At 44.3% G+C, this 27,057-nt stretch overlaps 1 protein-coding gene across 5 annotated transcripts in view; it reads left to right on the forward strand.

Moving 5' to 3' along the window:
- RASAL2 (RAS protein activator like 2) overlaps positions 1-27,057 on the forward strand; it is a 284,068-nt gene that overhangs the window by 136,541 nt on the left and 120,470 nt on the right. For 4 of the 5 annotated variants that reach the window (XM_073571305.1, XM_073571302.1, XM_073571304.1 and 1 more), the window contains exon 3: positions 9,428-9,554. In XM_073571305.1, the coding sequence (XP_073427406.1) occupies positions 9,428-9,554 (127 nt within the window). Of the gene's footprint in view, positions 1-9,427; positions 9,555-26,054; positions 26,287-27,057 lie in introns of those variants that run through there. The other variant, XM_073571307.1, reaches the window with a different exon arrangement.

Consider the following 27,057-nt stretch of genomic DNA (forward strand, 5'->3'; position numbering starts at 1 on the left):
CCCGAAGGTGGACGTGCACGGAATTTATCAGAGCGGGCACCAAGGCTGTAGTTACATTTCTCTATTAAGAAACCTCTTCCCATTTCCAGCACAACGCTTGAGCCGTGCCTCCCGCAGCTGGAAGCGGGCAGGGGGGCCCTAATTTATTAATTTTCCCCTCCGTCCCACCTGAAACATGTAATTACATCTATTCACACCTCGTTAATGTCATGGAAGTAACCTAATTACGGGAAAGTGCTGTCGGCCCACGGAAGGCAGCGGATGGGAGCTCCGCGCTGCTTCACGTTGTGTGCCACCGCTTTCCAGGCCGCCTCGGCTGCTCATTTATAAAGCTTTATACCTCCGTGGCTTTTCTCGGTGCTTCACCTCTAATACATCACTTTTACTGGTAAGAAATGACAGCAGGGCGGTAATGAATAAAGTGTGACATAGGTGCTCTATTGCTTCCTGCTGTTAGGTTTCCCGGCCCCTGTGCTTTTACACCTTTTTGGGATTTTTATGGGACCCCTTAGATTTACCCTTTCAGCAGAGAGTGAATAATGGTGATCTCCCAGCTCTTGTAAGGTACTAATTTTCTTCTCAAAGATTCATGAGAAAAAGTATGTAAATGAGCTCTCCCCCAGAAGGAGGAAAATTGCCTCTCTGGCGCCACCTACAGTTAGATACATAGGCCTTTAAAGGGCTTGTCCACTACTTCACTTCGAGAATAAAAACAATGTATAGTCTCCCCCCCACTGCTGCAGCCAATCAGTGCAGTTTTCAATACCTTGCGGACATCTGCTCTAACGGTATATTGATGAGCTGCAGCCACTGATTGTCTGCAGCGCTCACGTGCCCTAACAAAGTCATGCAAGTGCTAGAAGTCCAGCAGTTTAATCTCTGATTGATAAAGCCAGTAGTGTTCCCCTTGTCTCCTGGTATTCGTCATTCATCATGGGTAGAGGACACCTCCAGAGCGTGACGATGCCATTCATAGAGCGGTAGGGTCATCGCTCGCTTCCTCCTGCACCTGCTGACAGGTGACCAGACAATAATTACAGGCGGCGGCTGTCATAACAGGACGCTTACATCTAGATTTTCCCATAATTTCTTTAAAAATGTAAATATATTTTTAAAAAAAAATTGCTGGTGATCCTTCAGCTTTCTAAGAAAGCAAGTTGCATAAAATGTGACCAGTCATTTTTATTAGATTTGAATCTTCAATAAAAATTTTGATTAAAAAATAAACATTTTTATATCCACGCAATAAACAGCAAATAAAAAAAAAAATTAACAACTCATGTATTTTCTTGGCTTTTGTATATTAAGGAGAATTTTAAAGACAAAGTCTAGACCACAAACTTTTCTGTTGACACAGTAACATGATATGGGTCTTATTAAAATCCTTACTTTGGCTAAAACACACACATGTGAACGTAAGTTGAGATTTTGAGGAAATGTGGCACCTTGCCATGGAGGGTATTCATTATTCCCAGCACCAGGATCACTAGAAGAAAATGAACTACAAGCATCAATTTCTGGTAACAAAGGGCGGTTGTATAGTTCATGACTGCTGAGTCCTACCCATGCCAGCCTGGATACATGAACAGTATATATCCTGTTACTTGGCCTATACCAGGGATGTCAAGCTCAAACACATAGAGGGTCAAAATGAAAACCTTGGACAAAGTCACAGGCCAACCAATATACAGTATAATGGGCCCCACATAGTCCTCCATACAGAATACTGACCCCACATAGTCCTCCATACAGAATAATAGACCCCACATAGTCCTCCATACAGTATATTGGACCACACATAGTGCTCCATACAGTATAATGGACACCACATAGTGCTCCATACAGTATATTGGACCACACATAGTGCTCCATACAGTATAATGGGCCACACATAATTCTCCATACAGTCTAATGGGCCCCACATAGTCCTCCATACAGAATACTGGCCCCACATAGTCCTCCATACAGAATAATAGACCCCACATATTCCTCCATACAGTATATTGGACCACACATAGTGCTCCATACAGTATAATGGACCCGACATAGTCCTCCATACAGTATATTGGACCACACATAGTGCTCCATACAGTATAATGGGCCACACATAGTCCTCCATACAGTATAATGGGCCCCACATAGTCCTCCATACAGAATAATGGGCTCCACCTAATTTTTCTTTCAGCATAATGGGCCCCACATAGTCCTCCATACAGAATACTGGCCCCACATAGTCCTCCATACAGAATAATATACCCAACATAGTCCTCCATACAGTATATATAGTCCTCCATACAGAATAGTAAGCCCCATATAGTCCTCCATACAGTATAATGGGCCCCACATAGTCCTCCATACAGAATAATGGGCCCCACATAATTCTTCATTCAGTATAATGGCTCCACATAGTCCTCCATACAGTATAATGGGCCCCATATAGTGCTCCATACAGATTAATGCCCCCACATAGGGGCAGGCCAAATATAACGACCCTGCGGGCCAGATTTGGCCCACAGACCAGTTTGTCACGTATGGCCTATACAAATGTGACCTGACTGAATCCGCATGCTCACAAACATTATATGAAGATCTACCAAACCTTTGGCTTTCAAAGGGAACAGTCGACCATCTGAGACTCCGTTCACATGACCAGTAGTTGTTTCCGTTTTCGGGTCCGTTTTGGGAAGACAAAATCATAAATAAAATTTACCAGTACAGGATTCATTAATTTGAATGAGGACGGAAATGTTCTAAAATGTCTTTATTTTTTTTTATTTATTTTTTTTAAACTACAAATCAGCGCTAATCTATTTTTTTTTTTTTTTTTTCTGGCTAGATCAAAAAAACGTAGTCAGCACAACTTTTTTGACCAGCCCCAAAAAATGATTGCCACTGAGTTTGTTTTTATGTAATTCAAAAAAGGATCCATTTTTTTAGGACAGCGCTAAACACCAGACGTGTTCAGAGACTAGTACAAACAGATCAGTTGTAAACTACTAAAAATAAAACGGATGCAAAACTAAAGCCAAAGTGGGCATTTATAGTTGCTCAGTTTGTAAAGGGTTCAGTTTTTTGAGGTTTTTTTGCAGTGTTGGATCTGTTACAAACCGTTTACAATAGGACTTGTGAACGGAGCCTGTGTTTGGGGGCCTGCCAACTCTCCCTCACCACATGTTGGTAGAGATGAGGATCAGGCATGTTGAAATTTGCATGCCCAATCCACAAGTTTAGTAACTGCTTTCTCCCCACTGAAATTTATGAATCCTCGGGCCAGTGTTTGTGTGTACATGGCATTATTGCAAAGAAAAGGAGACAGAAAAAGCGCAATAGGGTCTTATCCACGTTACAAGGAGAAATAAAAACAAGAAATTTGCTCACCTGGTTAGGATGAGAAAAGGCATATAGTCTGGCGGCTGCTGCAGATCCACAGGTCCTCAACGACCAGAAGAAATCACGCATTCGGGGGAATTTGTAGTTATATTCCGCGCTGCCGCAAGGAAGGATTCCAGGAGAGAGATATCAAAGATTCACATAAACCACTGTAAGAGGTTTATAATCCTCTATAAGAGGATAGAGTGTAAGAGGCTACTTTTCAGTCAGTAGGGATCCCACCCCTAAAACCCCAAACAATTGCCAGTATAGGAGACTTCTGTGAGTGGTGTGGCAGAGCGCCAGCTGGACCCTCAAATAGATCGGCGTTTTGAGCATCCATTCTGCCCCTCCATTCAAGCAAGTGATGGAATCCCCCTGTACTGGAGATCAGTGGGGGTCTTGGGTTGGACACCCGCCAATAAAGAAATATTAGCGGAATACCCCTTTATTGTTACTTTAGTAGCGGAGTCTCATTGGTTGGGTAATGCAATAGGTATGAATATGAGCTCTCCCCCAGAAGGTAGAAAGCTGCCTTTCTAGTGACACCTTCTGGAGGTAGCTGCCTTATGACGTTGATCTATCGGGTCACTGCATCCAGTAATTAGACTAAAAAATGTTATTTGTGGCTGTTCCCATAATAAACCTTTGCAGATTGCAGCAGGGACATAGCGGTGTGCACGGTGCTGGGTGGTGCACCCTCAGCAGTGCGGACAGTCATTTACACCTCTGTGCCACGCTGTAGCGGCGCTCGCTGTCACCTCTCGGTGGCCGGTGACACATTTGTTCCTGTGACAGGCCTCATTACTGGCTGTGACCTCTGTGTACAGCATATTATTATTTTCTGACAGCTGTGCCGTGTGTACAGGAGTCACGCTGACTTACTTGTTTCTAGTGCGTCCCCTCTGGCTCACCCTTTCAGTCTAATGATCTTATTAAGGTGCCGTGCGTGTCGCCCGGGTGCGCTTCCTGCTGTTGCGGCAGCCAGGGATGACTGGGAGCGCTGGAACAAATAATTTAACCCAATTGCTAAGTGGAATACTTGTGCTGCTCGCTCGTTCTTCTGAATTAGAGTGATTACAGGGGAAATGGGAATAGAAACCTGGAAATATTAACACTTGACTTTCCTCCGGTGATAAAATATTAAAATCTAGCGCGCTCCATACACAATGCCACAAGCGGAGGGCGCGCGGCTATGCACCGGGCAGTCATATAGACTTCATACACATGGCTCAGATGTCATCCGAAATCTCTCTCCCCAATTTAACTATAGTTTCTTAGAATTCTATGATATATCACTTTGGTTTTATGCATTTGCATCTCTGTGCCAATGGCAGATTGTACGGGACAAATTGCCTGTACAATCTATAGAAAGAGTTTCAGGTGCAAAATTGGAAAACACAACCACTTTCTGCTAACAGCGATCCCACCCCTGTCCCATACGGGGTGTGGTTTTGCACTAGATGGTTATTCATAGTTATGCCAACCGATATATATAATGGCAGAATCGATTTTATTCATTTTTTTTTTAATTTTCCTTAATCGAATTTCCAACCTTAGGGTTGTGCCTACAAACTGGGTTTTTGCGTCCCTAAATTTGGCACAAAGCTGCATTGTGTGATCACAGTTTAGAGAGACGTTCCTCTACTAGGAATGGATTTGTTTGAATAGTGGCTGATCTGCAGTACCGGGAGCGGCCACCACACAGCGTGGCAGAGATGAGTGCTCCGCTGTTTACATCCAGAGCTGCAAGCAGCTGAATAATGGAGGTGCCCAGGCATTGGACGGCCATGGATCTGCAAGGTTGTCAACCTTTTTTTTTTTTTTATTTTTTATTCTATGGACCCGTATTGATCTAAAAATAAACATGGATATCATCACATGACCGCTGCTGAAAATCGGTGATCACAGCATTGGCTACAGTGGTCACATGATATTTCGAGCTGGAAGCAGCAGTCTCCTTAGTCCCTGTTTCTGGCTAGAACGGCGGCACGCCAGTGATTGCCTGCAGTAATTAGTGATGATGTCAGGCTCAACAAGTGAGGTGGATCCTCTAAGCTCCAGGTCCGAGTGGGCACATGGATACCAGGAATGGATGCAGCAAGCTGGAAGACATGTGGACAGCGATGGGCACAGTCAGGAATCTCAGGAGCGGCGGCAGGACAGATGAGGTGGAACCCAGCAGGAGTGCCAGCAAGTAAAGCTCAGTATGCTCAGAAGGTGGATCACACCAAACATGGAGGCCTAGAAGCTCAATCCCAAGGTCAAAGGAGATGATGTCATTGATCAATTTCTGGCACCCTGCAAAATCTAATGTGGAGCACAACAGAGGGCAGCGGACCTAGGAGAAGGGAGTGAAGCCCCAGACATGAGTATAACAGTTGTCTACATGTTAGAAGACCACCTTGGGGGCCCATTTATAGAATTAAAAAGAAAAACAGGATGGGCAGTCTAGGGCTACAGCAAATGGCACAAATGTTTTGGTCAAATGCCTTGTCTGAGACGCGCAGTTGCATGACCCGTTTTGCCGTGAGGTCCTAACTTGACACCTGTGCTTGTTCAGTGGCATTTCCACCATCCGGATTCTGTGAATTCCTTCTCCGAGTCTCATCAGCCTCTCTACAATCAGTCGTCCGCAACGGCTGAACAGATTAGTCAGCACAGTAATGATAACAAACACAGAAGGGAGCCCTCCAGAAAACGCGCCCTTCTGCCAAAAAAAATAGTTTTCCTGTTGCTGTTTGTGCCCAGAGCTGGCAAGAAGGTTCTTCTGTCTCACTGCGTAATTGCAATTACACGCTCTCTTCTCTGAATCGCCAGCGAGTGATTGGCACTTGCACGACAGCCTGCAGATATGTCTATCGGTACGAGTCTTTTAGCCTGACCGCACCTGCGGAAAGTCTTCCCGGATCAAGCAAATCCTTTGGGTTGATATTTATAGAGATAATATCCCACTACGATCTGCTTCTTTGGGCAGAAGAGGTCTCCAGTCTGTGCGGGCGTCCTGCGGCTTGGGCACGGCATGGGTTCTACAGAGCCACAATTACTAAGCTTGACTGGCTCATTTTCTTTCTGGAAGGCCCCCGTGGCTCCGTGCAGTTAATTCCTGTGTTTTTTATCTCTGTGTGCCTAATTATTACCTACCATGTAAACCAGCTTAAATAAATAGCTCTGTGGTCGTATCATGGTGCGACTGAGCCATTTTACCTTCGAGTCAGGATTCTTTAGTCTTGTTAGCGACACGTGAAGCGTTTTCTAAATCCGTGAGAATGCAACGTCAGACCTTCAGTTGTTCAATACACGGGTATAATGGAAAGTGACCACAAGGGGGACTCTTAAAATATTCGGAGGCTAGACCCTACCAAGGAAGTATGGCGGTTTCTCCGCATTGGCGACAACTCTCACACCAGTCCCATCAAGGGAGGAATAATAGAACTATATAATCTATATCAAAGCCACACGTTCCAACCCGTCCGTAGGTCTAGCAACTCCTCATATTCCTATGACGCTGTCAGACCTGCCGTCTGGCCCCCGACTCGCGACTATAATGCAGAAAATATGTCTGCTATTCTGTTATGTGCATTAGCCCTAAAGTATTTAATTTGAGCGACGCACTAAATGTATGAAGATGCATATGCCTTCTCGTTGATTTGGTACTTTTGGGACTATGATAGAAAACCCAATGTACGGCCTGCTATGTCTAGTGATGGAACCGCACTATAAAATTGTCGCCCACTTTCCTTGACATTTGCAGTCAAGTTGCAATTGTTGATAAAGTTTGGCACAGTTCACAGCAAAGACTGTGGGCTGTCGTATCAGCAATGCCACCGTTAGACGACCGCAGTAATCGAACCAAGATCAGGCTGCAGTGCACGGACTGACCGGCGACTCTCCCAGCCTGAGCATGACAGGTTTTCTGTATTTCTATGGAGCTGTTGCTCTCTGGTCTGGAGAGAAGTCGGCCAGTCCGTGCACTGCGTTCCGATCTCAGTCCATTGAAGTCTATAAGCCACATCTACTGAGCTTCACATATATTACTGCGGGGCAGGGATGTCGGCGTGTCTCATAGTAGTCTGATAGGGTGGAGAGAAGCCAACACTAGACCTGTTCACTTCTATGGACATTTTACACTGTTTTGGTCAATGTTTTCCAGCAGAATGTCTAAGCTGAAACCAAGAGTGGATCCTAAACATGGTAGATCTTATTCAAGTCTTTCCATTTATAATGTTTCTCTGTGTAAGCTTCACTTGTAGTTTTGGTGTCTAATTATTGATGTGACTTAATTACTAGAATCCAGGAACTTTGTAGAGACATCTGGAGCTGTGAGTGGAGGTCATTAGACCTGCAGACAGGACAGATGTTATGGTCATAATTATGATTATGATTATTATTTACAGCCTTTTGGCCCGATTTTGAGCCATGGCGACTTGATGGATAAATGATCAATCTTGTGCAAGCCTAGATAGGTCCACCAGGGTCTTCTCCGCTGTTATTTTGACCATTGGGTTGCCGGTCTTCCTCTTCGCCTTGTTCCTTCTATTCTTCCTGCCGTGATGGTGTTCTTCAGTGATCGCTCTCTTCGTATGATAATATGGGCACAAAATTGCTCCGATATGGTGGTCATATGAAAAATTCCTATCGCTACGTGGCTGGGATTACATGTATTGCTCATAGAGCATGTAGCGAGCGTCAGAGACCATGGGCGTCTGCCGAGAAGCCCCTTCCTAAATGCTGTGGCATCTTTTTTCTCTATCTTTAGAAAATCATTTTTAATAGCTAACTGTTAATGGCCTCGCAGTTTCTGCAAAGCCGTACCACCATGAGTGGTGAACGTCTACTGAAGCCGTTGCAACATTTAGGAAACCACTTCTCAGCGGACAGTCATTGGAGGCACAGTATGAAATAATGTAAAGGAAGACAGTGCTGCCACTGTGCAATAAAGTGCCATGAGCATAGCCACCCAGGTCAGTTGCCCCATTGAAGAAACATCATGTGGGGTTGAGAATTCCAAGTGTATCGCCGCAACAGAGGGCTTCCTCAGGGGTCGTATGCAGTTTGCAATGCCAGACTTTACCTTGGGTCTCCTGAACTGATCTTAACCTCATATGTACCTGCTGACTCCCAATCAGTCCTGGCACTCCTGTCCATTTACAGACCTGTCAGAACCTGGGCGTAGGCAGAGGACCAATTCTTGCCTCCAGTTGATGAGATGAGGCAGGGTAGGCTCTTCTGACATGGGACAGTGTGCTGCACCTGTCTCCAGCCTAGGGGCTTCTTCACAATGCATTTTGTAGTGTCTTTTGGAGGATCTGCCAAAGTTTCTACCTCCAGTAGAGGCCACTGCATTGTGATGAAGAAAAAAACAAAACCGCTCTGATGTCTGTGGGTGCCCACGTCTGCGGCATTATTCCATAAGGCAAATAAAAGGTATAACCAAAGTATAGCTGCCAAATTTGGATAAAAAGAGCATTCCTGAGACCCCCGATGGGAGAATGGGGGCTATGGATATGTGTATGAGAAGATGGCTCCCTAATGATCACGTCACATGAATCGGTGCTGTTTTGCCATTTCTAAGAGGTATCCTTGTGTTTTCACCAAGTATCGTTGCACACACAGGATTTTATGTGGTGTGGGTATTAAACCGACCTACTTAAAATCCATTTTCTCCGCTATGACGACAGTCAGACAGTATGTAAAGTGCCACATAGGACTGGTTCTAGTGACAGGCGAATGACACATTTACAGGATAAGGATTTACACGCTGTTCTTAATAAATGTAATACATGGTTTTCTGTCTCCATCTCGTTCATACATCTTTACCATCTACACAGACTTGTTTTACAAGGTGTCAGATAAGATTGCACAGCTGCCCTACCGCCTGTGTCCTCTAGAGGGCTCTCGTCAGTCATGGGAAAAAAAAAAACCCAAAACCTATTGGTTCTTCTCTGCTTGTAATCACACGCAGGATAAAGAGATCAAGTGGGGGGGGGACGACTTATCTGGAGATTAGCAGCACTTGTTACTCTACATAGTCACCCTGTCCCTCATTTACTTGTAGATGTCTGCGGATGCCGTGCAGGACTCCACTCCCGAATCTACGAAAAGTCGGAGCCTCCGGAGGACGGTGAGCGTCCCCTCTGAGGGGCAGTTCCCGGAATACCCGCCAGAGGGCGCCTCAAAGCTCGGTAAGTCCTAATCATTCATGTAGCCCCCCATATGTGACCGTGCGTGTCTGGAGACTGACAGCCATAGAGCCGCGACTCTGGGAATGTGTCGCACTTGGTAATTGCCCTCTCGACTGTACAAACCGCGCAGATCCTAGCCGAGACAAATTAGACAATTAGTGTCATTACGTCGAGCAAATTATTCGTCTGCTTAAGACACTTGATAAGCAATCACTCCATAAGAACGACTAATATAACTACCAGGCTAAAGGTTCATTCAGACCCAACGTTTTTTCACAATATAAACTGTATACATTGTTAAATGGTTCTCTTGGACCTGATGAGCCTGGGTTACTTACTGTGAAAATCCGCATCAGAATGGCTGAAACATCCTGGTATTAAAATGATCAAAAAAAAGATCATTTTAACGTCCGTCAGGGGAAATGTTCACAACCGATTATACAGCCACTCTGACTTGGATTTACAAAGTAAATAAACCTGCTTCATCAGGTCAAAGAGATCTGTTTAATAATGTATGCAATTTCCGCAGTGAAATATGGTGATGGATCTGCTTTGAGCTGGGGTTATTGGGGTATGTGCACACGGGGAATATTCTGAGGAGTCTTCTGGTCCACTTCAAAAGACAGTTGAAAAATTGCTTTAAAAAAAACCTTGAAAATCTCTTGCTATTCATTTTTGTAATAAAACTAATTTGCTGTTCACATGTTCAGTCTTTCGAAAACTTTTCTTACACTTCATGTTTTGAAATAAAAAAAAAAGTAAGTGCCTGCACGCTGCATTGAATGGGCTCCTGATGGAACCCCCTCCAAACTAAGCAGAAGGCTGCATAAAGCGCTCCAGTGTTAAAAAAAAAAAAAAAAAATCCAAAAACGCTTGAAAGACTCCAAATTGTCCCCGAAAAAGGAAAATTTCCTGAAACGGCTTAAATTCTTTTTTTTTTGACCGCTTCCAAAAAGAAAAGAAAATCCGTGTGCACATAGACTCACCCAGGAGGGTAAAACTGCATGGCAAGAAAAAAAGAAAAAAAATCAGTTTTTTTTTGTTTTGTTTTTTTTTTAAATTTTGGCGACTTTACTGTTTTAATGTACTGTGCTTTCTGCAATTCACGGCAAAAACCACCATAGTTTAATTGCTGTGTTTTAAAGGGGTATTTCCATCTCTAGTATGCTATCCCAATATGTAGTAGGTGTAATAATACGGTAATAATATTAGCAAATATCTCAAATTAGAAATGTAGTATAGTTCTTCTGATTAGCTATGTCACTTACCCCCATGTGCAGGGCATTGCAGTAGCTTAGATAACCATGGATACAACTACTAGCAACTAAGTAACCAACTGTCACTATGAGTGGTTGTTACCATAGATACCTAAGCTACCGCAATGCCCTGCACATGGGGTAAGTGACATAGCAAATCAGGAGAACTGTACTACATTTCTAATTTGAGATATTTGCTAATATTATTACACCTACTATATATTGGGAAAGGATCTTTGAGATGGGAATACCCTTTTAACTATAGGGATCCGTGAGGTCACAAGGATTTATCACTGCAGGAAATTGGGTCAAAAGGCACAAAGTTCCCAATACAGTTTTCCCAGTCACTGAAGGCCCCCATACACATGAGGCTAATGCCAATATCGACAGGATCGACCAAGAGCTTAATGTATATGGGGGCGCCGGACGACTGATGGTCGGGAAAGATGTTGATGGCAAATGTCCGATTTTGGACCGCAGGGATGAGCCACTGGCAGAGATGTCTGATGTCAGCTTTCTCATAGAGACCCTGATCCTGTACGAGACCCCCCATCTGTCACAGTTGCGGCATATCCCTTGGACTAAGATGACTCCACTTTATGGCTTGGATATGGAATAGATCCAGTTAAGTGACTTTGTACACACTTTGCATTACTTCTCTTTGTATCCCGGAGCAGCGATCACAGTTATTCATTTTATCATTGGAATCTGTCATCAGACCCCATCGTGACGGCTTAGTGGAGCTCTGTTGCAGGGTGGGATGGTTGTGTCCTGTAAAGACTACACTTCCCAGAATGCAAATCATCACAAGAAGCTGATAGTCCTCCAGCACAGAAAGCTGGGAGAATTCTGCTGAATTGTGACCGCAGCTCTGGGCTTCGGTGCAGGCGATGACTCAGGATCAGGAGAAGGTAACTAGTGCAGAGTATGGCCCCTCTATGTCTGTGTGTAACCTATGGAAGGATGGATAGTCATCCGTAAGGTAGTATTGTTTATGGTCTTTAGCCCAATGACTTTGTGACCCCCTGTAATACGAAATTAGGATCTGTGAGATCACCTATAAACTGAATCTTGCTCAGTCTAAGCAGCGTAACCCTACAGTGATCGTGTGATGTAGTCCTAAATATGATGATGTCATACGAGTTTGTGCTAGGATGCATTGGTGAGGTCAGACGTGATGTTGGGGGCTGGCCGGGCTCATAATATCTAGTTCATCCCAACAATGTTTTATTTGGTTGCGGTCTGGTCCCTGTGTGGCCGGTCAGGTTCTTTCATACCAAACTCCGCCAACCATGTCTGTATGGACCTTGGGCTTTATGGACCTTGTGCAACTGTGTACAGTCATGGGGAACAGAAAATGGCCGTTGCCAAACCGTTCCCAGAAAGTTATAAGCTACAATTGTCCAAAATGTCTTGTATGCTGATCTGTCACTGGAACTAAGGGGCCTGAGCTGACCCTGAACAGCAAGTCCATAGCGTTATCCCTGCTCCACCATACATTACAGTTAGTCTAACGCCTGATTCAGGCAGGTAACGTTCTGGCATTCAGCAACCCAGACTCGTCCATCAGAGGCTGGATTGAGAAGTGTGATCCATTGCTGCATAAAACACTTATCCATTGCTCCAAAGTCCAGTGGTGGCAGCTTTACCACCACTCTGTCTGATTCTCTGCCTTGTGCTTGGTGATGTAAGGCTGCATGCTGCTGCTCAACCATGAAGCTCCTTCTTGGCTGGGGAGCAGTGTTTGTACTGATGTTAATACCAGAGGAGGTCTGGACTCTGCAGTTATGGAGTCAGCAGAGCGTTGGTGACTTTTCTGCCCTCCACTCCACTCTGTAATTTATTGGTGTCTCCACTTCATAGCTGCGGCTCCATTCTCTTCTCAGTAATATCACTCATAGGTGATAGAGGAAGGCTTAGGAGAAGAAATGTCACGAGCGGACTTGTTACACCGGTGGCTCCTATTACAGGACCGCGGTATCAGTGAGCTCTGTACCACCAGTTATTCTGTCACGTTAGTAGACGAGGGGCCGGAGGTTCTACATCGGGGGCAAAGAGGACTGATGTTATAACACTGTTGCAAATGGACTGAATGATAAACCCAAATTCATTGATTAAGATGCATGTCCTAGTACTTTTCTCCATATAGTTTATTTTCTCCAGGTAGATGCATTTCATACCATTTAGACTTTCTGTAGAAGAAAATTAGAATCTGTTAATTAGAAAATATCAAAGGTTAAGTTCTACCTTGAATGTTATATGAAGATTCGGACAGAGATGTGAAGATCCATGTAGGACTGTGGAGTCCGTAAGCCGAACCTCCGACTCCTCAATTTCCATGACTCCGACTCCACCAAAATGGGTTACAACTCCGACTCCACAGCCCTGCCAGATCTGTGCAGTTGGTAAGCCAAACCTCCGACTCCTCAATTTCTAGGACACTGACTCCGACTCCACCAAAATTGGCTCCGACTCCACAGCCCTGGATGCATGACCTGTCTCATCGCTTCAGACAATTGATCTTTAATTCTGCTAGGGTCAATCACAATTGGTGGTAGAATTTACCTTAATTTCCAGCGCTGAATTGCTTTCTCTATGATGATGGCCACACAATGTTTTAGGTTGTCTCCTAATTTAACCCTTGTCCAAATGTCCTGCTGTAGCTTACGGACATCATAGAGGGAGAGGTCCGCAGATAGGAACCCTTATATTTTTGTAAGAAAGTATGGAGGGCCACTGTATGGAGAGCTGCTACCCCTCTGCAAGCCACAACCAGTCCATGTGATGACGAGCCATTATTTAATCGCCTGGTACATTTTGCAATTTTGCTGCAGGGGACAGACAAGGTCAGACAGGGCTCTCTCCAGAAATGGAGCTGATGGCCGAGGATTAGAGAAGTGAGGCCCACACCAGTCAGTCAGCAGGTTATTTTTGCACCGACTTTTGCTTTCAAGCTGATAACGGTTTAAAGGCCATTTCTTGGATATGTATGATTGTTGGAAAAAGCTAGGTGTCAACCATGGACTTCCAAACAAAGATCCACCCAGTATACCGATCTTTCCCGGTTGCCTCAGAATTAATAAATCTATAATATAACGCTGTGAGCGTCACTCTGTCCGAAGCCTTTATAGACTGCGCAAGCGCGAAGCGCTTGCACAGTCTGGCTCCAGACAGAATGAGGCATCCAGCGGTGAGAAGTGTGTATAGTGCCGGAGATGGCTGTACCGTACACACTGCAAAGACGACCCACAAGGATCAGGAACCAGAGTGCGTGGCAGAAATAAACGCAAATGGGACTACGCGTTTCAGCGACCTTATCCGCCTTCTTCACGGTTTGGACCGTGAAGAAGGCGGATAAGGTCGCCGAAACGCGTAGTCCCATTTGCGTTTATTTCTGCCACGCACTCTGGTTCCTGATCCTTGTGGGTCGTCTTTTTAACCTTTTTGAAGAAATAAAGAAAAGTATTATTTTACTCCAATCCTGGTTTGCTGAGTCCTTGCTGGATTTCCTTTTTGTTTTTATATATATATATTAGCTATGACCCCGTTCTACGCCCGGGTGGTAAGCGTTTTTATTGGTATATTTTCTCCAATCCTGGTATGTGCTGCCACCCTCCTATCCTAATATATATATATATATATATATATATATATATATATATATATATATATATATAGTTAACGGAAGAAAAAAATTGTTGGATGTCCATCAAAGGACCCTTTGTATAGAAGAAGACAATGTGGATACTTCCGGTTCCGGTCGATGCACTGGGAGTGTTTGGGAAATGTAGCTGACAAACCCCTTGGGTTCTGCAGTGGTGGCCACAAGGTTGTCACCCAACTTTTTTTTTTTTTTTAGATTTAGAAATGGCAAATGGATCATCACAAATAACACAAGACCTTGTTGACTCCTTGCGTCTGATCTGCCGTCGTCTTGTACCTTGGCTCAGGACCGTACAAAGACCAATGAGGCCTGGGGAGACACTGTATGAATGGAAGCTTTTATTTAAAGGCCACACGGGATTTCTGATTGCTCTGAGTGCTCAACAAGCAGAAGTATTAGCAAGTCTTTATAAATAGCTACAAAACCGCCAGTGTCTGATAATGTGTTTTTAGCAGGACTTGTGATCTCGTCAGTCTCTCGCATACTGGTAGCTTCATCTAGACGTTCCTCTCCACATTTCTGGGGCCTTTTCACATATTCCAAAAATAAAATTTAATTTCTTTCAAGAATACAGCTCGCGGCAAGGTGTTGAGCGACCCCGCATCACCTCTGAATTCCCCAGATGTTCTCACTTATCATACAGGAAATGTTATTAGCGCACTGCAGGTATTTGGAGGATCTTTGGCTTCTAGCATTCCTAGTTTTAGGTGGTGGCGGTGGTACCTTTCATGCCGTGTAGAGGGCGGCAGGTGGATCTGGTATTCTAAGGAAATTCTCTAATTTCATGTCATGAATGACACAAGCCGCCATACATCTTTTAGCTACTATTTGAACCAAAACTTTGTTCTTGTGACAGATAATGTATTAAAAGAACATCTGCATAAGTGGCCAGGAGTTGCTCTGGTTTTATTCTCGTTGTTCTCCAGCGTATTAAGATTTGTTTGTTTTTTGTTTTTTTTGCAAATCTGTAATGCGGTTTCAAAGATATGGGCTGGTTTATTTTTTAGCGCTAATTTTTATGTTCTTTTCCCCAAGAGGGTGTGGCTCACAGGATCCTCTGGGGCGTGTCTTATGGCTGCTTTGCATAAAAGACCATACAATTTGTCACTGACTTAAATGGCCCATGTCTCTGTAACTGTATGGCAGAAAAGCAAAAATAAAGTGGTGTATACTCAGGGGAGAAGCAGAAGCAAAATAAGTAGAGAACTTGGCCGCTTTTGAAGTGGCATCAGGTCCTCTTTAAATTTGCTCAGCCATTTTGTAAAATTGTTTTTTTTTTTTTTTTTTACAGTACCAACATACATCAGAGAAATGTGTATGCAATGTCCCGATCTTTCCATAACGGCTCATGTTGGGTCAGGCATGTTCAATTAAAGCATGCCCAATCCTCTCCCAGGAGATAAGCCGACTCTAGATGTGTCTGGCAGTGGCATAAAATCACCATACGCCTTAGATACCTCTACGTGTTAGATACATGTGAATGACTCCCAATATGGGGTCATTTTTGCCAAATTGGAGCTCTCCTCTCCTGTTGCGGTCCCCACCTGGTAGTCCTATTTATATAGTGAGTAGATCTTCCCCGGCACTCTGCGCTGACGTCACCTCGCGGTCTGGTATGGGGATGTTTTGTTTTTCCTCGTGTTCTCCAGTAGTTACAGCCCGAATATATTAGCGCATGTATGAATGACTACACCGGGTGATGCCATCATAGATGTTATTACATTACATTAACCCCCGTCCACCTGTTATCCAAATACCAAAGGAATTTACTTTGATACCTGTGGATTATTTTTCATTCCTTTGCACCTTCCAAATGCCCAGAAATGCTTTATGACAGCAAAAGACCAATGGAAAGAGGTTAAAAATTTAAGAAATTTTTTTTTTTTAAAAGCCTCACGACTCCTCCATCGACAGATGATGTCGGGGAAGAAAAGGATCTGGCCAGTCAGATTACCGATAGCCGGTCCTTTTCCCAGAGATGTCCAACAGCGCATCTCTCATAGAGAGCACGGGGGGGGGGGGGGGGAAGATGTCGGCCGAACGATCTCATGTGTATGAGGGGCTTAAAGGAGCATTTTACGCGGGCTGAGACTCTATGAACGGCCATTACTGAAGACGCTTGTTTGCAGTTATTGGCCAACGTGAACGTAACGGCTGTCGCCCCCCCCCCAACGAACAAATGAAGCGCTTGTTTGGCGGATGATCAAATTTGTTTATACTGGTAAAAGAAAAAGCATCATTATCGACAGCACAAAAAAAGTAATGTGCTGCCGACAACACGATACTGTACGGGAGCAGAACACGATTATAACAATTGTTTTTTTCCCTTCTGTTTCGTTGACCTGTAAAACGAGCGTCGATCGACTTGTATATATTCGATAGGCGTCTGAAAGCGACTTGTCAAATTTTCACCTTTAGTGCTCTCTTTGTTCATGCAGACTCAAAAGAAGTCATCAAGAGCTATTGTCATAAAACACTTTAAAGGGAACCTATTTAATTGTTCACACAGTCCGAATTGTGATCAGCATGGTAAAAAGAAGAAGCCAAGACTGATTACTGATTGGTTTGTCGCAAAAAAAAAATCAGTATAACTTGTATTTAATTCATTTTAATCCCTTGTGTTTGTATGTTGGAGTCCAGTGGGCGGTCCTACTAGTGACTGACAGCCTTCTCTGCATGCACAGTCATAAAGGGAAGGCTGTCAATCACTACATAGGACCGCCCACTGGACTCATGCACAAACACCAGGGATTCCAAAGAATTAAATTCAAGTTTCACGGAACCTTTGCCCACAAAAAATGTCTATCCATCTGATCAGCTGCCACCACTTTCAACATGTCAGGTTCCCTTTAGTGTTCCTATAGGGATTAAAAGTGTATTTCTTAAGCCTCGGGATGGCAGGTATACGACTGTAGAGCATAAATGACCAATAGTGACGGTTTTTCATTACTGCACCAGCCCAAGAGGCTCCTCTAGAAAAGGAGATTCCTCCAGCATGTTAGGAGATTGAACGTGCTGCTTTGTCCTCTCCTCGTTTTGGCTGCCAATTGATCAATATTTATTGATTTATTTTATCTCCTTTTTATATTTAAATTTTTATAATTTTTTTCTTTAGAAAATGTATGCATAAAAGATTAAAAAAAAAAAAAAAAAAGTTGTATGAAAAAAATAAGGATCGCATCTTTAAGAAAAGTTGAGTTCTTGCATACCCTGCAATGTTTAGCCCTGTAAGGCTAATGTTCCTCGCGTACGTCACTGAGCTGCTCGTGGTATAAGTGAGTTAATTTATCGGATGTTGGTCTCTCGCACCGCGCCAGGCATTAGCTGCTCGGGCAGCAACAGATCGTTTCCTCCATCTGCGCACAGAATGAATTGGATTGATTTCGGATGAGTCAAAGAATATCATTCTCATCGGCTTCTCTTTCATTACATACAAGATTGGGGCTGCCATTAAACACTCAGCCGCAAGCGCCGCAGATGGTGACTTCGTTGTTTTGGGATTAACCCTGCGTGCACGGGAAAGACCACGGATGTATCACGTCAGTATCCTGTGCCACCTGTCGGAATGTAACTCGTTGCTCAACTTCTTTTTGAGTCATTTAGTTGGTACAGGTTGCAAAGTGTCGGTGCATTTGGAGATATGTGGAGATTTGTAGTTGAAGAGATCTTGTATACTTAAAGCATTGATTATGCAGCCAATATTTGTAGGCGCCCCCCTCCCATGAGTATTCCACTTTATTTTATTTACTTTTTTTTACAATTTTTTTTGTAAATCCACCGTATGGTTGCAGAGATATGGACCTTTTTTTATTTTGCCATCATTTTTTTTGGTCTTTACGAATTAGGTGTCATTCACCTAGTAATTAATGTACAGCTACCTAAAGCCACACCCCCGAGGATCATGTAGCTACCTAAAGACACGCCCCCAAGGATCATGTCAGTTTCACCCCCTTGTAAAGACCAGAATAACTGGCACTAAATAAAAAGGCCCATGTCGCTGGAACTGTTTGGCGGATTTTAACCCCTCAACAAATATACCGGAGCAATGGGAAACAAATAGCAAAAGCTGGTCACTGGATCTAGTGACAGATTCTCTTTAAGATCACTATGACTAACATATATATATATTTATAGCCTTTATCTGTTGTGTATTTCTCGACATTAAAACTTTTCAGATAAAAATATCTATAGCGAGTGTAAACAGTCAACCAAGAGGTACATATCTCCTGCTGGTATGTAAATAGTTAAATGCGTCCTGTCGAACCCCCGCAAGGTTAAATTAAGCCCTCCCTGTACAATACTGCTCCCGTAAATGTGTCAGGTCACCAGATGAAGGTATAATCGCCATTGAGGTAATGCGGACCCGCAGTCACTTAAGAGGTTTGGGGATGAAAACATTGTATTTGTGTTAAGTTCCCAAATCCCCCTCACAAAGAATACCCCCCGACGGAGGGGCGAGCGCTATGTGGGTGAGCGCTGAATTACTAGGCTCTTAATTAGCAGCGGTCCCATTGTCGCACGGAGGCTGTGACCTATGTGGAATGTGGTGGGCAGAAATGAGCTGCCAGTGCTGGCATTGTTCAGAGCTGCGAGGGTGGGCAGAGATGGGGCATGCATTGTGCCAAGTTTGACTATAACGTGGCACTTACATATAGTTTTTCCCTTTTTCTAGTCCTTTTAGAAACTTTAAACGGTATGTAAGGAGTTTATTTTTATTTTTTTTTGTTCTAGGAGCTTTTTAAGGGAAATAACTTCATTCTGCCCCAACCAAGGATGAGACCCCGGCTGCACGACTACAGCTCGGTACGTCTATAGGGAGACCTGTCAATCAACTGGAGTGATGCTGGGGGAGCACCAGATTCGTCAGGTCTCTCCCCATAGTCTATGGTCGGCTTTTCAAACTGTTTCCTTTGAAGACATACCTTGCTACAATTGCGCAGCCGGGCTCTGATTCATGTTGCCTGCGGTTTGGGTAATACGAATCTAGTGATAGGTTTCCTAATAGACATGACCCGCAGTACCAGGCCTAGCCTAAGGACCCGAGTGGCGCTGTTTCTGGGGGAAAAAAACACTTTTCCTAGGTACTCAACAATGAGAGATGTGCACTGTTATTAGCATGTTTGTGTGGCGGCTGACAATCCTGGCATATTTCAGGCATGCTGATATAGGGCAGAGGACATAGAGGTCACCTGTCGCCTGGAGACAGCTATTTTCACATTTCTTAGAAAATATCCAAGCTAATCACGCAGATGTGTATGTATTCCTTAGATCCGAACCCATCGGACCTGATGAGGTCTTTAATGTCATGTATTGTGGATTATTTGGTTATTTATGGGGTAGTATGTAAAGGCTATAAACCAAACTTTATTTTTTGCATATTTGCTTCCATAGTGTAATAATAAGTAACTTTATAAATCCTCTTCATTACAGTGGAGGCCGCCGCACCGTGGATAAGCACAGACCTCACATCCAGCCTGTATTACAGGGAGAGACACTCCCACAAGAGAAAGCTCTGAAACTTGGGTCAGACTGCATCTGGGGGGGCTGAAAATGAATGACGATAGGATACTGAAACTTAGAGCAATAACGTAACCACTAGTCTGTAAAACAAAAATGTATGTCGCCCCCTAATGCCAGGTTAAATTAGGCTACAGATGCCAAAACTGGCATTATATATCGAGTATCCCTCTGCCAAACTCTTTTAACCCTCCCGGTGGCCTTTTTTTTTCGGTCTTATTTAAAAGGTGTTTCTACTATCACAAAAATTTAGCTGCTCCCCCCCCCCCCCCCCCCCCAAAAAAAAAAAAAAAAAAAAAAAATTAACGCCACTTATGACTAAAGGTTGTGACCGGTATTGCAGCTTATTCCACCCATTCACCTCAATAGAGCTGAGCTGCAAAAACCAGATGCGACCCGTGAACAGGTGTGATGCCATTTGTGGGAGACAGCAGCCATGTTTTTTTAACCTCTTGCAACCCATTTTATGTTGCCCCACACGCCTTAGATGGTTGTTGGCGGATCCCTCCCTTGACCGACAGCTGTCCCTTATGATGCTTCCATAAATATGCACCCTAGGCTTAGGGTTCGGGATAGTGGCCTCATTATTTTTCAAGGGAAGAACGTGATCAACCATTGAAAATTGAGGTGACCGATCCTTCCCCCCCCCCCTCCCCCCCACCAACAGCCGTCAGGGGAGGGATGGGAGACCCTCATGCACAATAGATATTTGGCTCATTCGACTATTTTCTAGTGTGCACACTGCACAGGTCCTGAAATTATTCCCCAGTTTTCAACTTAAAGCTATGGATGGAGCTCCACCAGCACCTCCTAGCCAAACCGGGTCCTGATAGCAGTATTGATCACCAGTCAGACTAATTAACGATCAGACTGGACCAGGTTTTCAGTCTCTGGCCGCCTTAATCGATTATCCTGCCTTAAAATAATACTTACCGTAAATGGCCAAATTGGAAACCATTTAGTAATCTGAAATCAATGGGCTTATAAGTGAGCTCCCTGTGCTTGTTCCACCTCCTTATCTCTTCTGGCTTTCTGATAAGGGGCAGAGAATGCCCAATATTGACCAGGATTTCCTGCCTGCAGATAACCCGCACAGGTTTTGGCTTCCAGCTCATTTGAAAACAAATTATATGAGCCAAACATTAGCCGTCTTTATCAAGGACTGTGATTATATTAATGAACATACACATGGACTATTCTGTTATAATCATTATAGACTTTAGAACTTTACAGACCCCTTTGTGATGTTGACTGTCTCCAAATAACAGGATATTCGAAAACAAACTTATCTTAAGAAATTAGTCAAGTGTTTGGAGGTTTAACGGCCCTGTCACACTAAGCGAGATCGCTGCTGAGTCACTAGAACTGTGACGTTATAGCGATCTTACCAGCGAGATCGCTGTGTGTGACACTGACCAGCGACCAGCCCCCCTGCCGGGTATCGCTGATCGTGCCCGAAATGTCTGGACATTTCTTTGGTCGCTCATGTCCCGATGAGTCGCTTGTATCGTGACGTTTGACACCTAGCCTAACGACCTCGTTAGCGACTCAGAAGCAAGACAAGGCGGGGATTAGCGTTCCCGTTTCCACGCCTACCTCTGCTCTGATTGGTGGTCACTACAGCATCCTGATTGGCTGGCTTCCTTTTAAAAGAAGCTAACAAAGTAGCGCTTCAGTTCTTTGTTCCTGACCCGGGTGTGTCCAAGTTGAGATCCTGTTTTTGTCCAACAGCTGCGACTCCATTTTGGATCATCTGCTTTTCCATCTTCGTTGCTTCTCTAGCCAGTTAATGGTAGGTATTTTTTTTGGGCCTCAAGAGCGATTCCACATATTTGTTGTTTTTTTTTGGTTTATTTTATTAGGTTTTGGTGGTAGCGTCCACCATTCAGAGCTGAGAGGGCGTGAGAAAGGGAGCGCAATCCACGCCTGTGTAAATACAGCGTCACACAATACATCCCTCATCGAGGTGTGAATCATCAATGGAACATGCAATGTGACAGGGTCCCAACAACCACCGACATCGTTACAAAGGTCGCTATGACACGCTAGATCGTTGCTCCGTTGTTGGGTAGATTGCACTGTCTGACATCTCAATAGCGACCACATAGTGATGCGGCAACGATCCCTGTCGTGTCGTATTGCTGTCGGGATCGTTATAGCGTCGTTAGGTGTGACGGGACCTTAAGTGCTGCCATCTTGATAAGTTGTGTTTCAGGCTACCACTGCTAAGGTCCATACACACGGCACGGTTGTGAAACGGCATACAGGAGCACTAGGTTCACGGTAATTGTGCAGCTTTAACCACCTGACGATCACCTGCCGATCGAGGAAAATGATCAAAAGATCGTAATTTTCAGCAGTACCTCTTCCCGTCGGGAACAATAGCAGCCAATCCAAAGTGGGGTCAGCCTGTGTAAACAGGTTATTACAGGACCACCGCCTGGCAGGCGTGTTGTCGGCCGACGGTTATGTGCGTTGCGCGGTGTAAATGCACCTTAAGGCAGCTGATCACGAGTGAGTGTTCCTCAGAACCCTAGTTTTCTGATAATCAGCCCGTGTAATCAGACTGACCGTTACCTGATGAACAAGCAAAACACTTTTTAAGTTTGCTTAAAAATCATTGCTGTTGGCAGCACATCTTCCTGTGTAAATCGGACGCGTGCTGCTGAGAAAAATGACAGTGTATGCACACAGAGCGATCTATTACTGAACAGTAAACGCAGGCAACCTGTGTAAAGAGATTATTAAACGACCGGTAGAAGATTGTGGCTGTTGGTCTGCCAGTGTGAACACGTTTTAAGGGGTCCCCATATACATTGGAGAACTGTCCGCCAAACGATCGATCGGCCAACAACCGCGTGGCCCTACTTCCCCCGTACACAGTAACGCTCAGCCAGCGCTACTGTTCTCTGAGAGAGAGAGCTTCTTCCAGACTCGTCCAGAGAGGACAAAAGCATCGGTTCTGAAAATCAGAAGGCCGAGTCCCCACCTCCGACCACCCCCAAACATTTGTCAGGGAGAGTTGGGAGGCCCGCATGCACATTAGGGCCCCCCATAAACATTACACCAAAGTTTTACTAAATAGATGACATTTGGGCGACGAATGATCGAAGTTGTCCGAAAGATCAGTCTGGCATTGAGCGGAAGGGTCACACGGTGATTTTTGTAGGCGATTGTTTTCAAAGATGTGCAATCCTCTCTAATCGCCCATTTACACGAGCCCTATAGCCCCCAAAGCTCTATATGCAATGCAAGCCATGCAGAGGTCATTTACTGGCCAGCCGAAAATCTATCGCTCTGTGTGCACAAAACTATTATTAGAGAAGTGATAAAAAATATTGAGGCATTTGCATTTATAGCTGGTTTTTTTTTTTCCTACTAAAAATAATTGTTTTTTTTTCTTCTTTGATTTCCATGTGATTTTTGCTGATTGCCCAGTTGAGATCTATAATTTGGCATCTCAGCTGTAGGATTATTCTTGTCACTATCCTGCAAAAAAAAAATAAAAAAAAAAAAATATATATATATATATATATATAATATAACTATATACTGTAAGTTATAGCCACGATTTCCCTCCTTACTGCATAGTTCAGGGGCTGTCCTGCTGTTTATATGGACATTTCCCAGAGAGTGTGGCAGAACAGATCCCTCCTGCTGGGGGGAAATGCTGACCATCAGGAGGGGGAGGGGAGACCCTTGAAGAAAAGACCCTCAGAATATGTGTAGTCCTTCAGTGCAAAAGAAACAAACAATGGGAGGGAATGATGTGGAGAGATCCCAAACAGCTCCAATATGGGCTCTGTGGTTTTGCTGCCTGTAAATTAAAATCTCTCGAACTCCGCCACCCAAAATCCCAGGAGAGAATGACCCAGATATTCCTGTGTGTTCGGTTTAGTAGAAGCACGTGCCAATATCGAGATCGTGTAAAGATTATTATGACTTCACTTTTAGGTTTGCAGCACTAGGTTGGCAGGGAACAAGTCCCAGCGTGCAGCACCAGCTCCAGGTTCTACAGAGGGTAACGAGGTTCTGCAGCAGCTAGGTCTAGCTTTCCTAACCCTGGTAATTCATTGTAGCCGATGAGGTCACCGTTAGATCAGCTGTTTACACTAATTCCGCAAGTAGAATCCAACAGTTTCCAGTATCGGGAATGTGAGCGTTCACCTCATGTCATCCACCTATTGCAGAAATTCTGTGCCGAAAAGTTGACCCGCGTTGTGGCTTTTAAGAGAATGTTTCCATGGCACAAAAACACGCAGCTGGTTCTTTTCTTTGGATCCGTGCGTGGAAAATCCACTGTGCGGAGAAATCTCCAGCATGCCAATTTATGCAATGAAGACCATCAGGGGTTTCACCTTTTGCAATTCTGAAATTTGCAGTTTTTCTTAAAACCGCTGAAAATTTCAAAGCAGATTTTCAGCTTCAGGAAAAGTTCCTCCAGGCACTTGCCCTAATAATAGAAGGATTTTCACAGTGGCTGTCACCCCTTTCACTGTATGGAGGTAAGGGCTGCATAATAATACCCCACAGTGTACCAGGGCTCGCTGTCCCCCAGGAACCAAGCATGACCGACATTATCATAGGTGGATCCTGCCATATATAGCTCATAAACACATTTAAAGGGGTGGAATAAAAAATTAGGATGGGAAAGGCACTGTTTTATTGCAGTGAAAAAAAAGACATTTATTGATGTGTTCAGGGGTACCACACTTTACAAAGTGGCTAACGTTTTGGTCCGCCTGGAATTTAGCCACAGCCTGGTAAACCCGAGTCGTGACTGTTCTGTGGGAGTGCCAAGCTCTCTCCTATATTGTCTGCTAATCCTTCCTATATACCCGGAGTGCCAATCACATAGGTGATGACATCAGGTACAGCTGCTGGGATTCCCAACGATCCCCAAAATAGAGCACTTTATCCCCCCTGAGAACAGAGGAGCAGTGCAGACTCTCGACTGCCGCTCCATTCATTCCTTATGGGAGTTTCCAGAGAAAACTGAATCTAGCGCTCAGCAGTCCCATAGGAAGTGAATGGAGCGGCGGTTCCGCTTGCGTACTAGAGTGCACAAATCTGGCGATCAATGGGGGCACCAGTCATCTGATCAATGGGAATCCAAGTCCATATAAAAGTTATGATCTAGCCTAAGAGCTCGTGCAGATGATTGTATTTTCGTTCTGAACGCGAACCCAACAAAACATTGGATCGCACAGACCGATGTTATGCTATTGGGCTGTGCACATGTCCGCTTTTTTCCTTCAACAGAGCCAGACCTGGGGGGGAAAAATTGCAGCATGCCCAAGTTTGATCTGGTATTCAGATGGCACTCAACCATGCAAGTCAGTGAGTCCATGGAAAATATCAGACTGCACTCGGGTGACATCTGAGTGCAGTCTGATTTCCACAGACTAACGGAATGGAGACATTTTTTTCTCCATCTCATCCAGTGGGAATTGGATCACACTCAGATCAGCGTTTGATCAGATTATCTCAGAGGAGAGAATATACGGTAGTGTATGATACGTGATGGCTTGTTCTAGTCGGACTGCCCCTTCAGCCACTTATTTTCTGCTGAAATTAAATATTGACCTACATATAAGTCACGTACAACTATTCTGAATCATTGATGATGTAAATACTCATACACACGTAGATGTCTGGTCTTGGCGAGAAAAGGGGGTGATTCTGGAAAGTTTTCGCTTTATTTATATTTAAGCATAAATGTTAAAAACATAACCGCTATATTATGCAGATGATACATAGACACCTGTATGTGACCTCTACTTTTCATATCATTGTAGAATCACTACTGTTAATTTTGAAAAATTAATAAAGTTATTTGGAAAATGGAGGGATCAGTGTATGTACAAGGATGTGTCAATATTTAGAGGAAAACAATCTGAGCACTGGGGAGGATCTGGTGTAATAAAATGAAGGTTGCATTTCCCTGGAGTTTCTCCCACCCCTGCCCCCTCCTCCCAAAAGCTAACACCCGCCCTGGCCATAGGAGGAAGAGCCAGGCACATTGTTAGAATGTCACTGAGAGTTTGTAGCATAGTTTTTCCCAGGGAGGATCAGACTCAGGCAGTGTGCACTGAGACAGCCATTGTTTGGATGTGGCAGATCGGAGATCTCATTGGGTTGGACCGGCTTGGACGCTCTTGATTTTCTGCATTCCTCAATGTGAGGCTGTTCTCAGACAGGAAAGCCAATAGGAGCAGGAAACTTTTTCTTGTGTGTGTTTGGGTCTCTGCTCGGTGCCCTGCAATGTGATCCCGGGATGAAATGCAGTTTACAGGTAAGAGTTGCACTAGCATTGACCTGCGGGATCGTAGCTGATCTATCTGATTCATTATTAGTCCTTTTCATGTAGGTAATGAGATCAGCATTGATTGTAGAAGATCTATACATGATGCAGGCCGGTTACCTGCCGAGGTTATGAAGATCTGCGGTGTGACTTGTCCAGATTTCAAATCCCCCTCAAACCCTAGTATGTAAAATGGGCAGTCATTCCGTAATAAAATCTGCAGGTTTCTTTACCGATGGGGATTTCGCGGCGGCAGATTTTACAGTGTGAATACGTCCCATATTAGGACGGTCCAAGCATGGGCCGCAGTGTCCAGTCTGGATGTGGGTCTCTCTCCTTGGCCAGGACTCGGCAGCATCGTAGACATACGAGGCCACGGCGTGCGGATCCGGAGACCGACAATCAGCCTGTACTTGGATTGTGTTCCGCAAATGTCTGAATTCGGACCAAGTTTCCGGGGGATTCCACGTGTTTTGCAACCAGCCCACGGCCAGTGACCTGTAGACGTCCACAGGAGACGGGGCATTCCAGTATTGATTCATAGTCAGAATATTTGTCTGGAAGCCGCACACGTGATAACATCTCGAATAGCGAACCAAAAAAAAAATATGTTTGAAACCTAATACAAGTCGGTACGATGACATTTTAGGTAATAGAAAGTTTGATACATTTTAGATTCTATGAATGTGATACAAAGTTTCATTAGGGAAAGTTTCAACTTTCTGGCAATTTGTGGATGGCGACTTAAATCCTGTCTCCTGA

The sequence above is a fragment of the Dendrobates tinctorius genome, unplaced genomic scaffold (genome assembly GCF_039654945.1).
Source record: "Dendrobates tinctorius isolate UK_male_01 unplaced genomic scaffold, ASM3965494v1 ptg000029l, whole genome shotgun sequence".
NCBI classification, from domain to species: domain Eukaryota; kingdom Metazoa; phylum Chordata; class Amphibia; order Anura; family Dendrobatidae; genus Dendrobates; species Dendrobates tinctorius.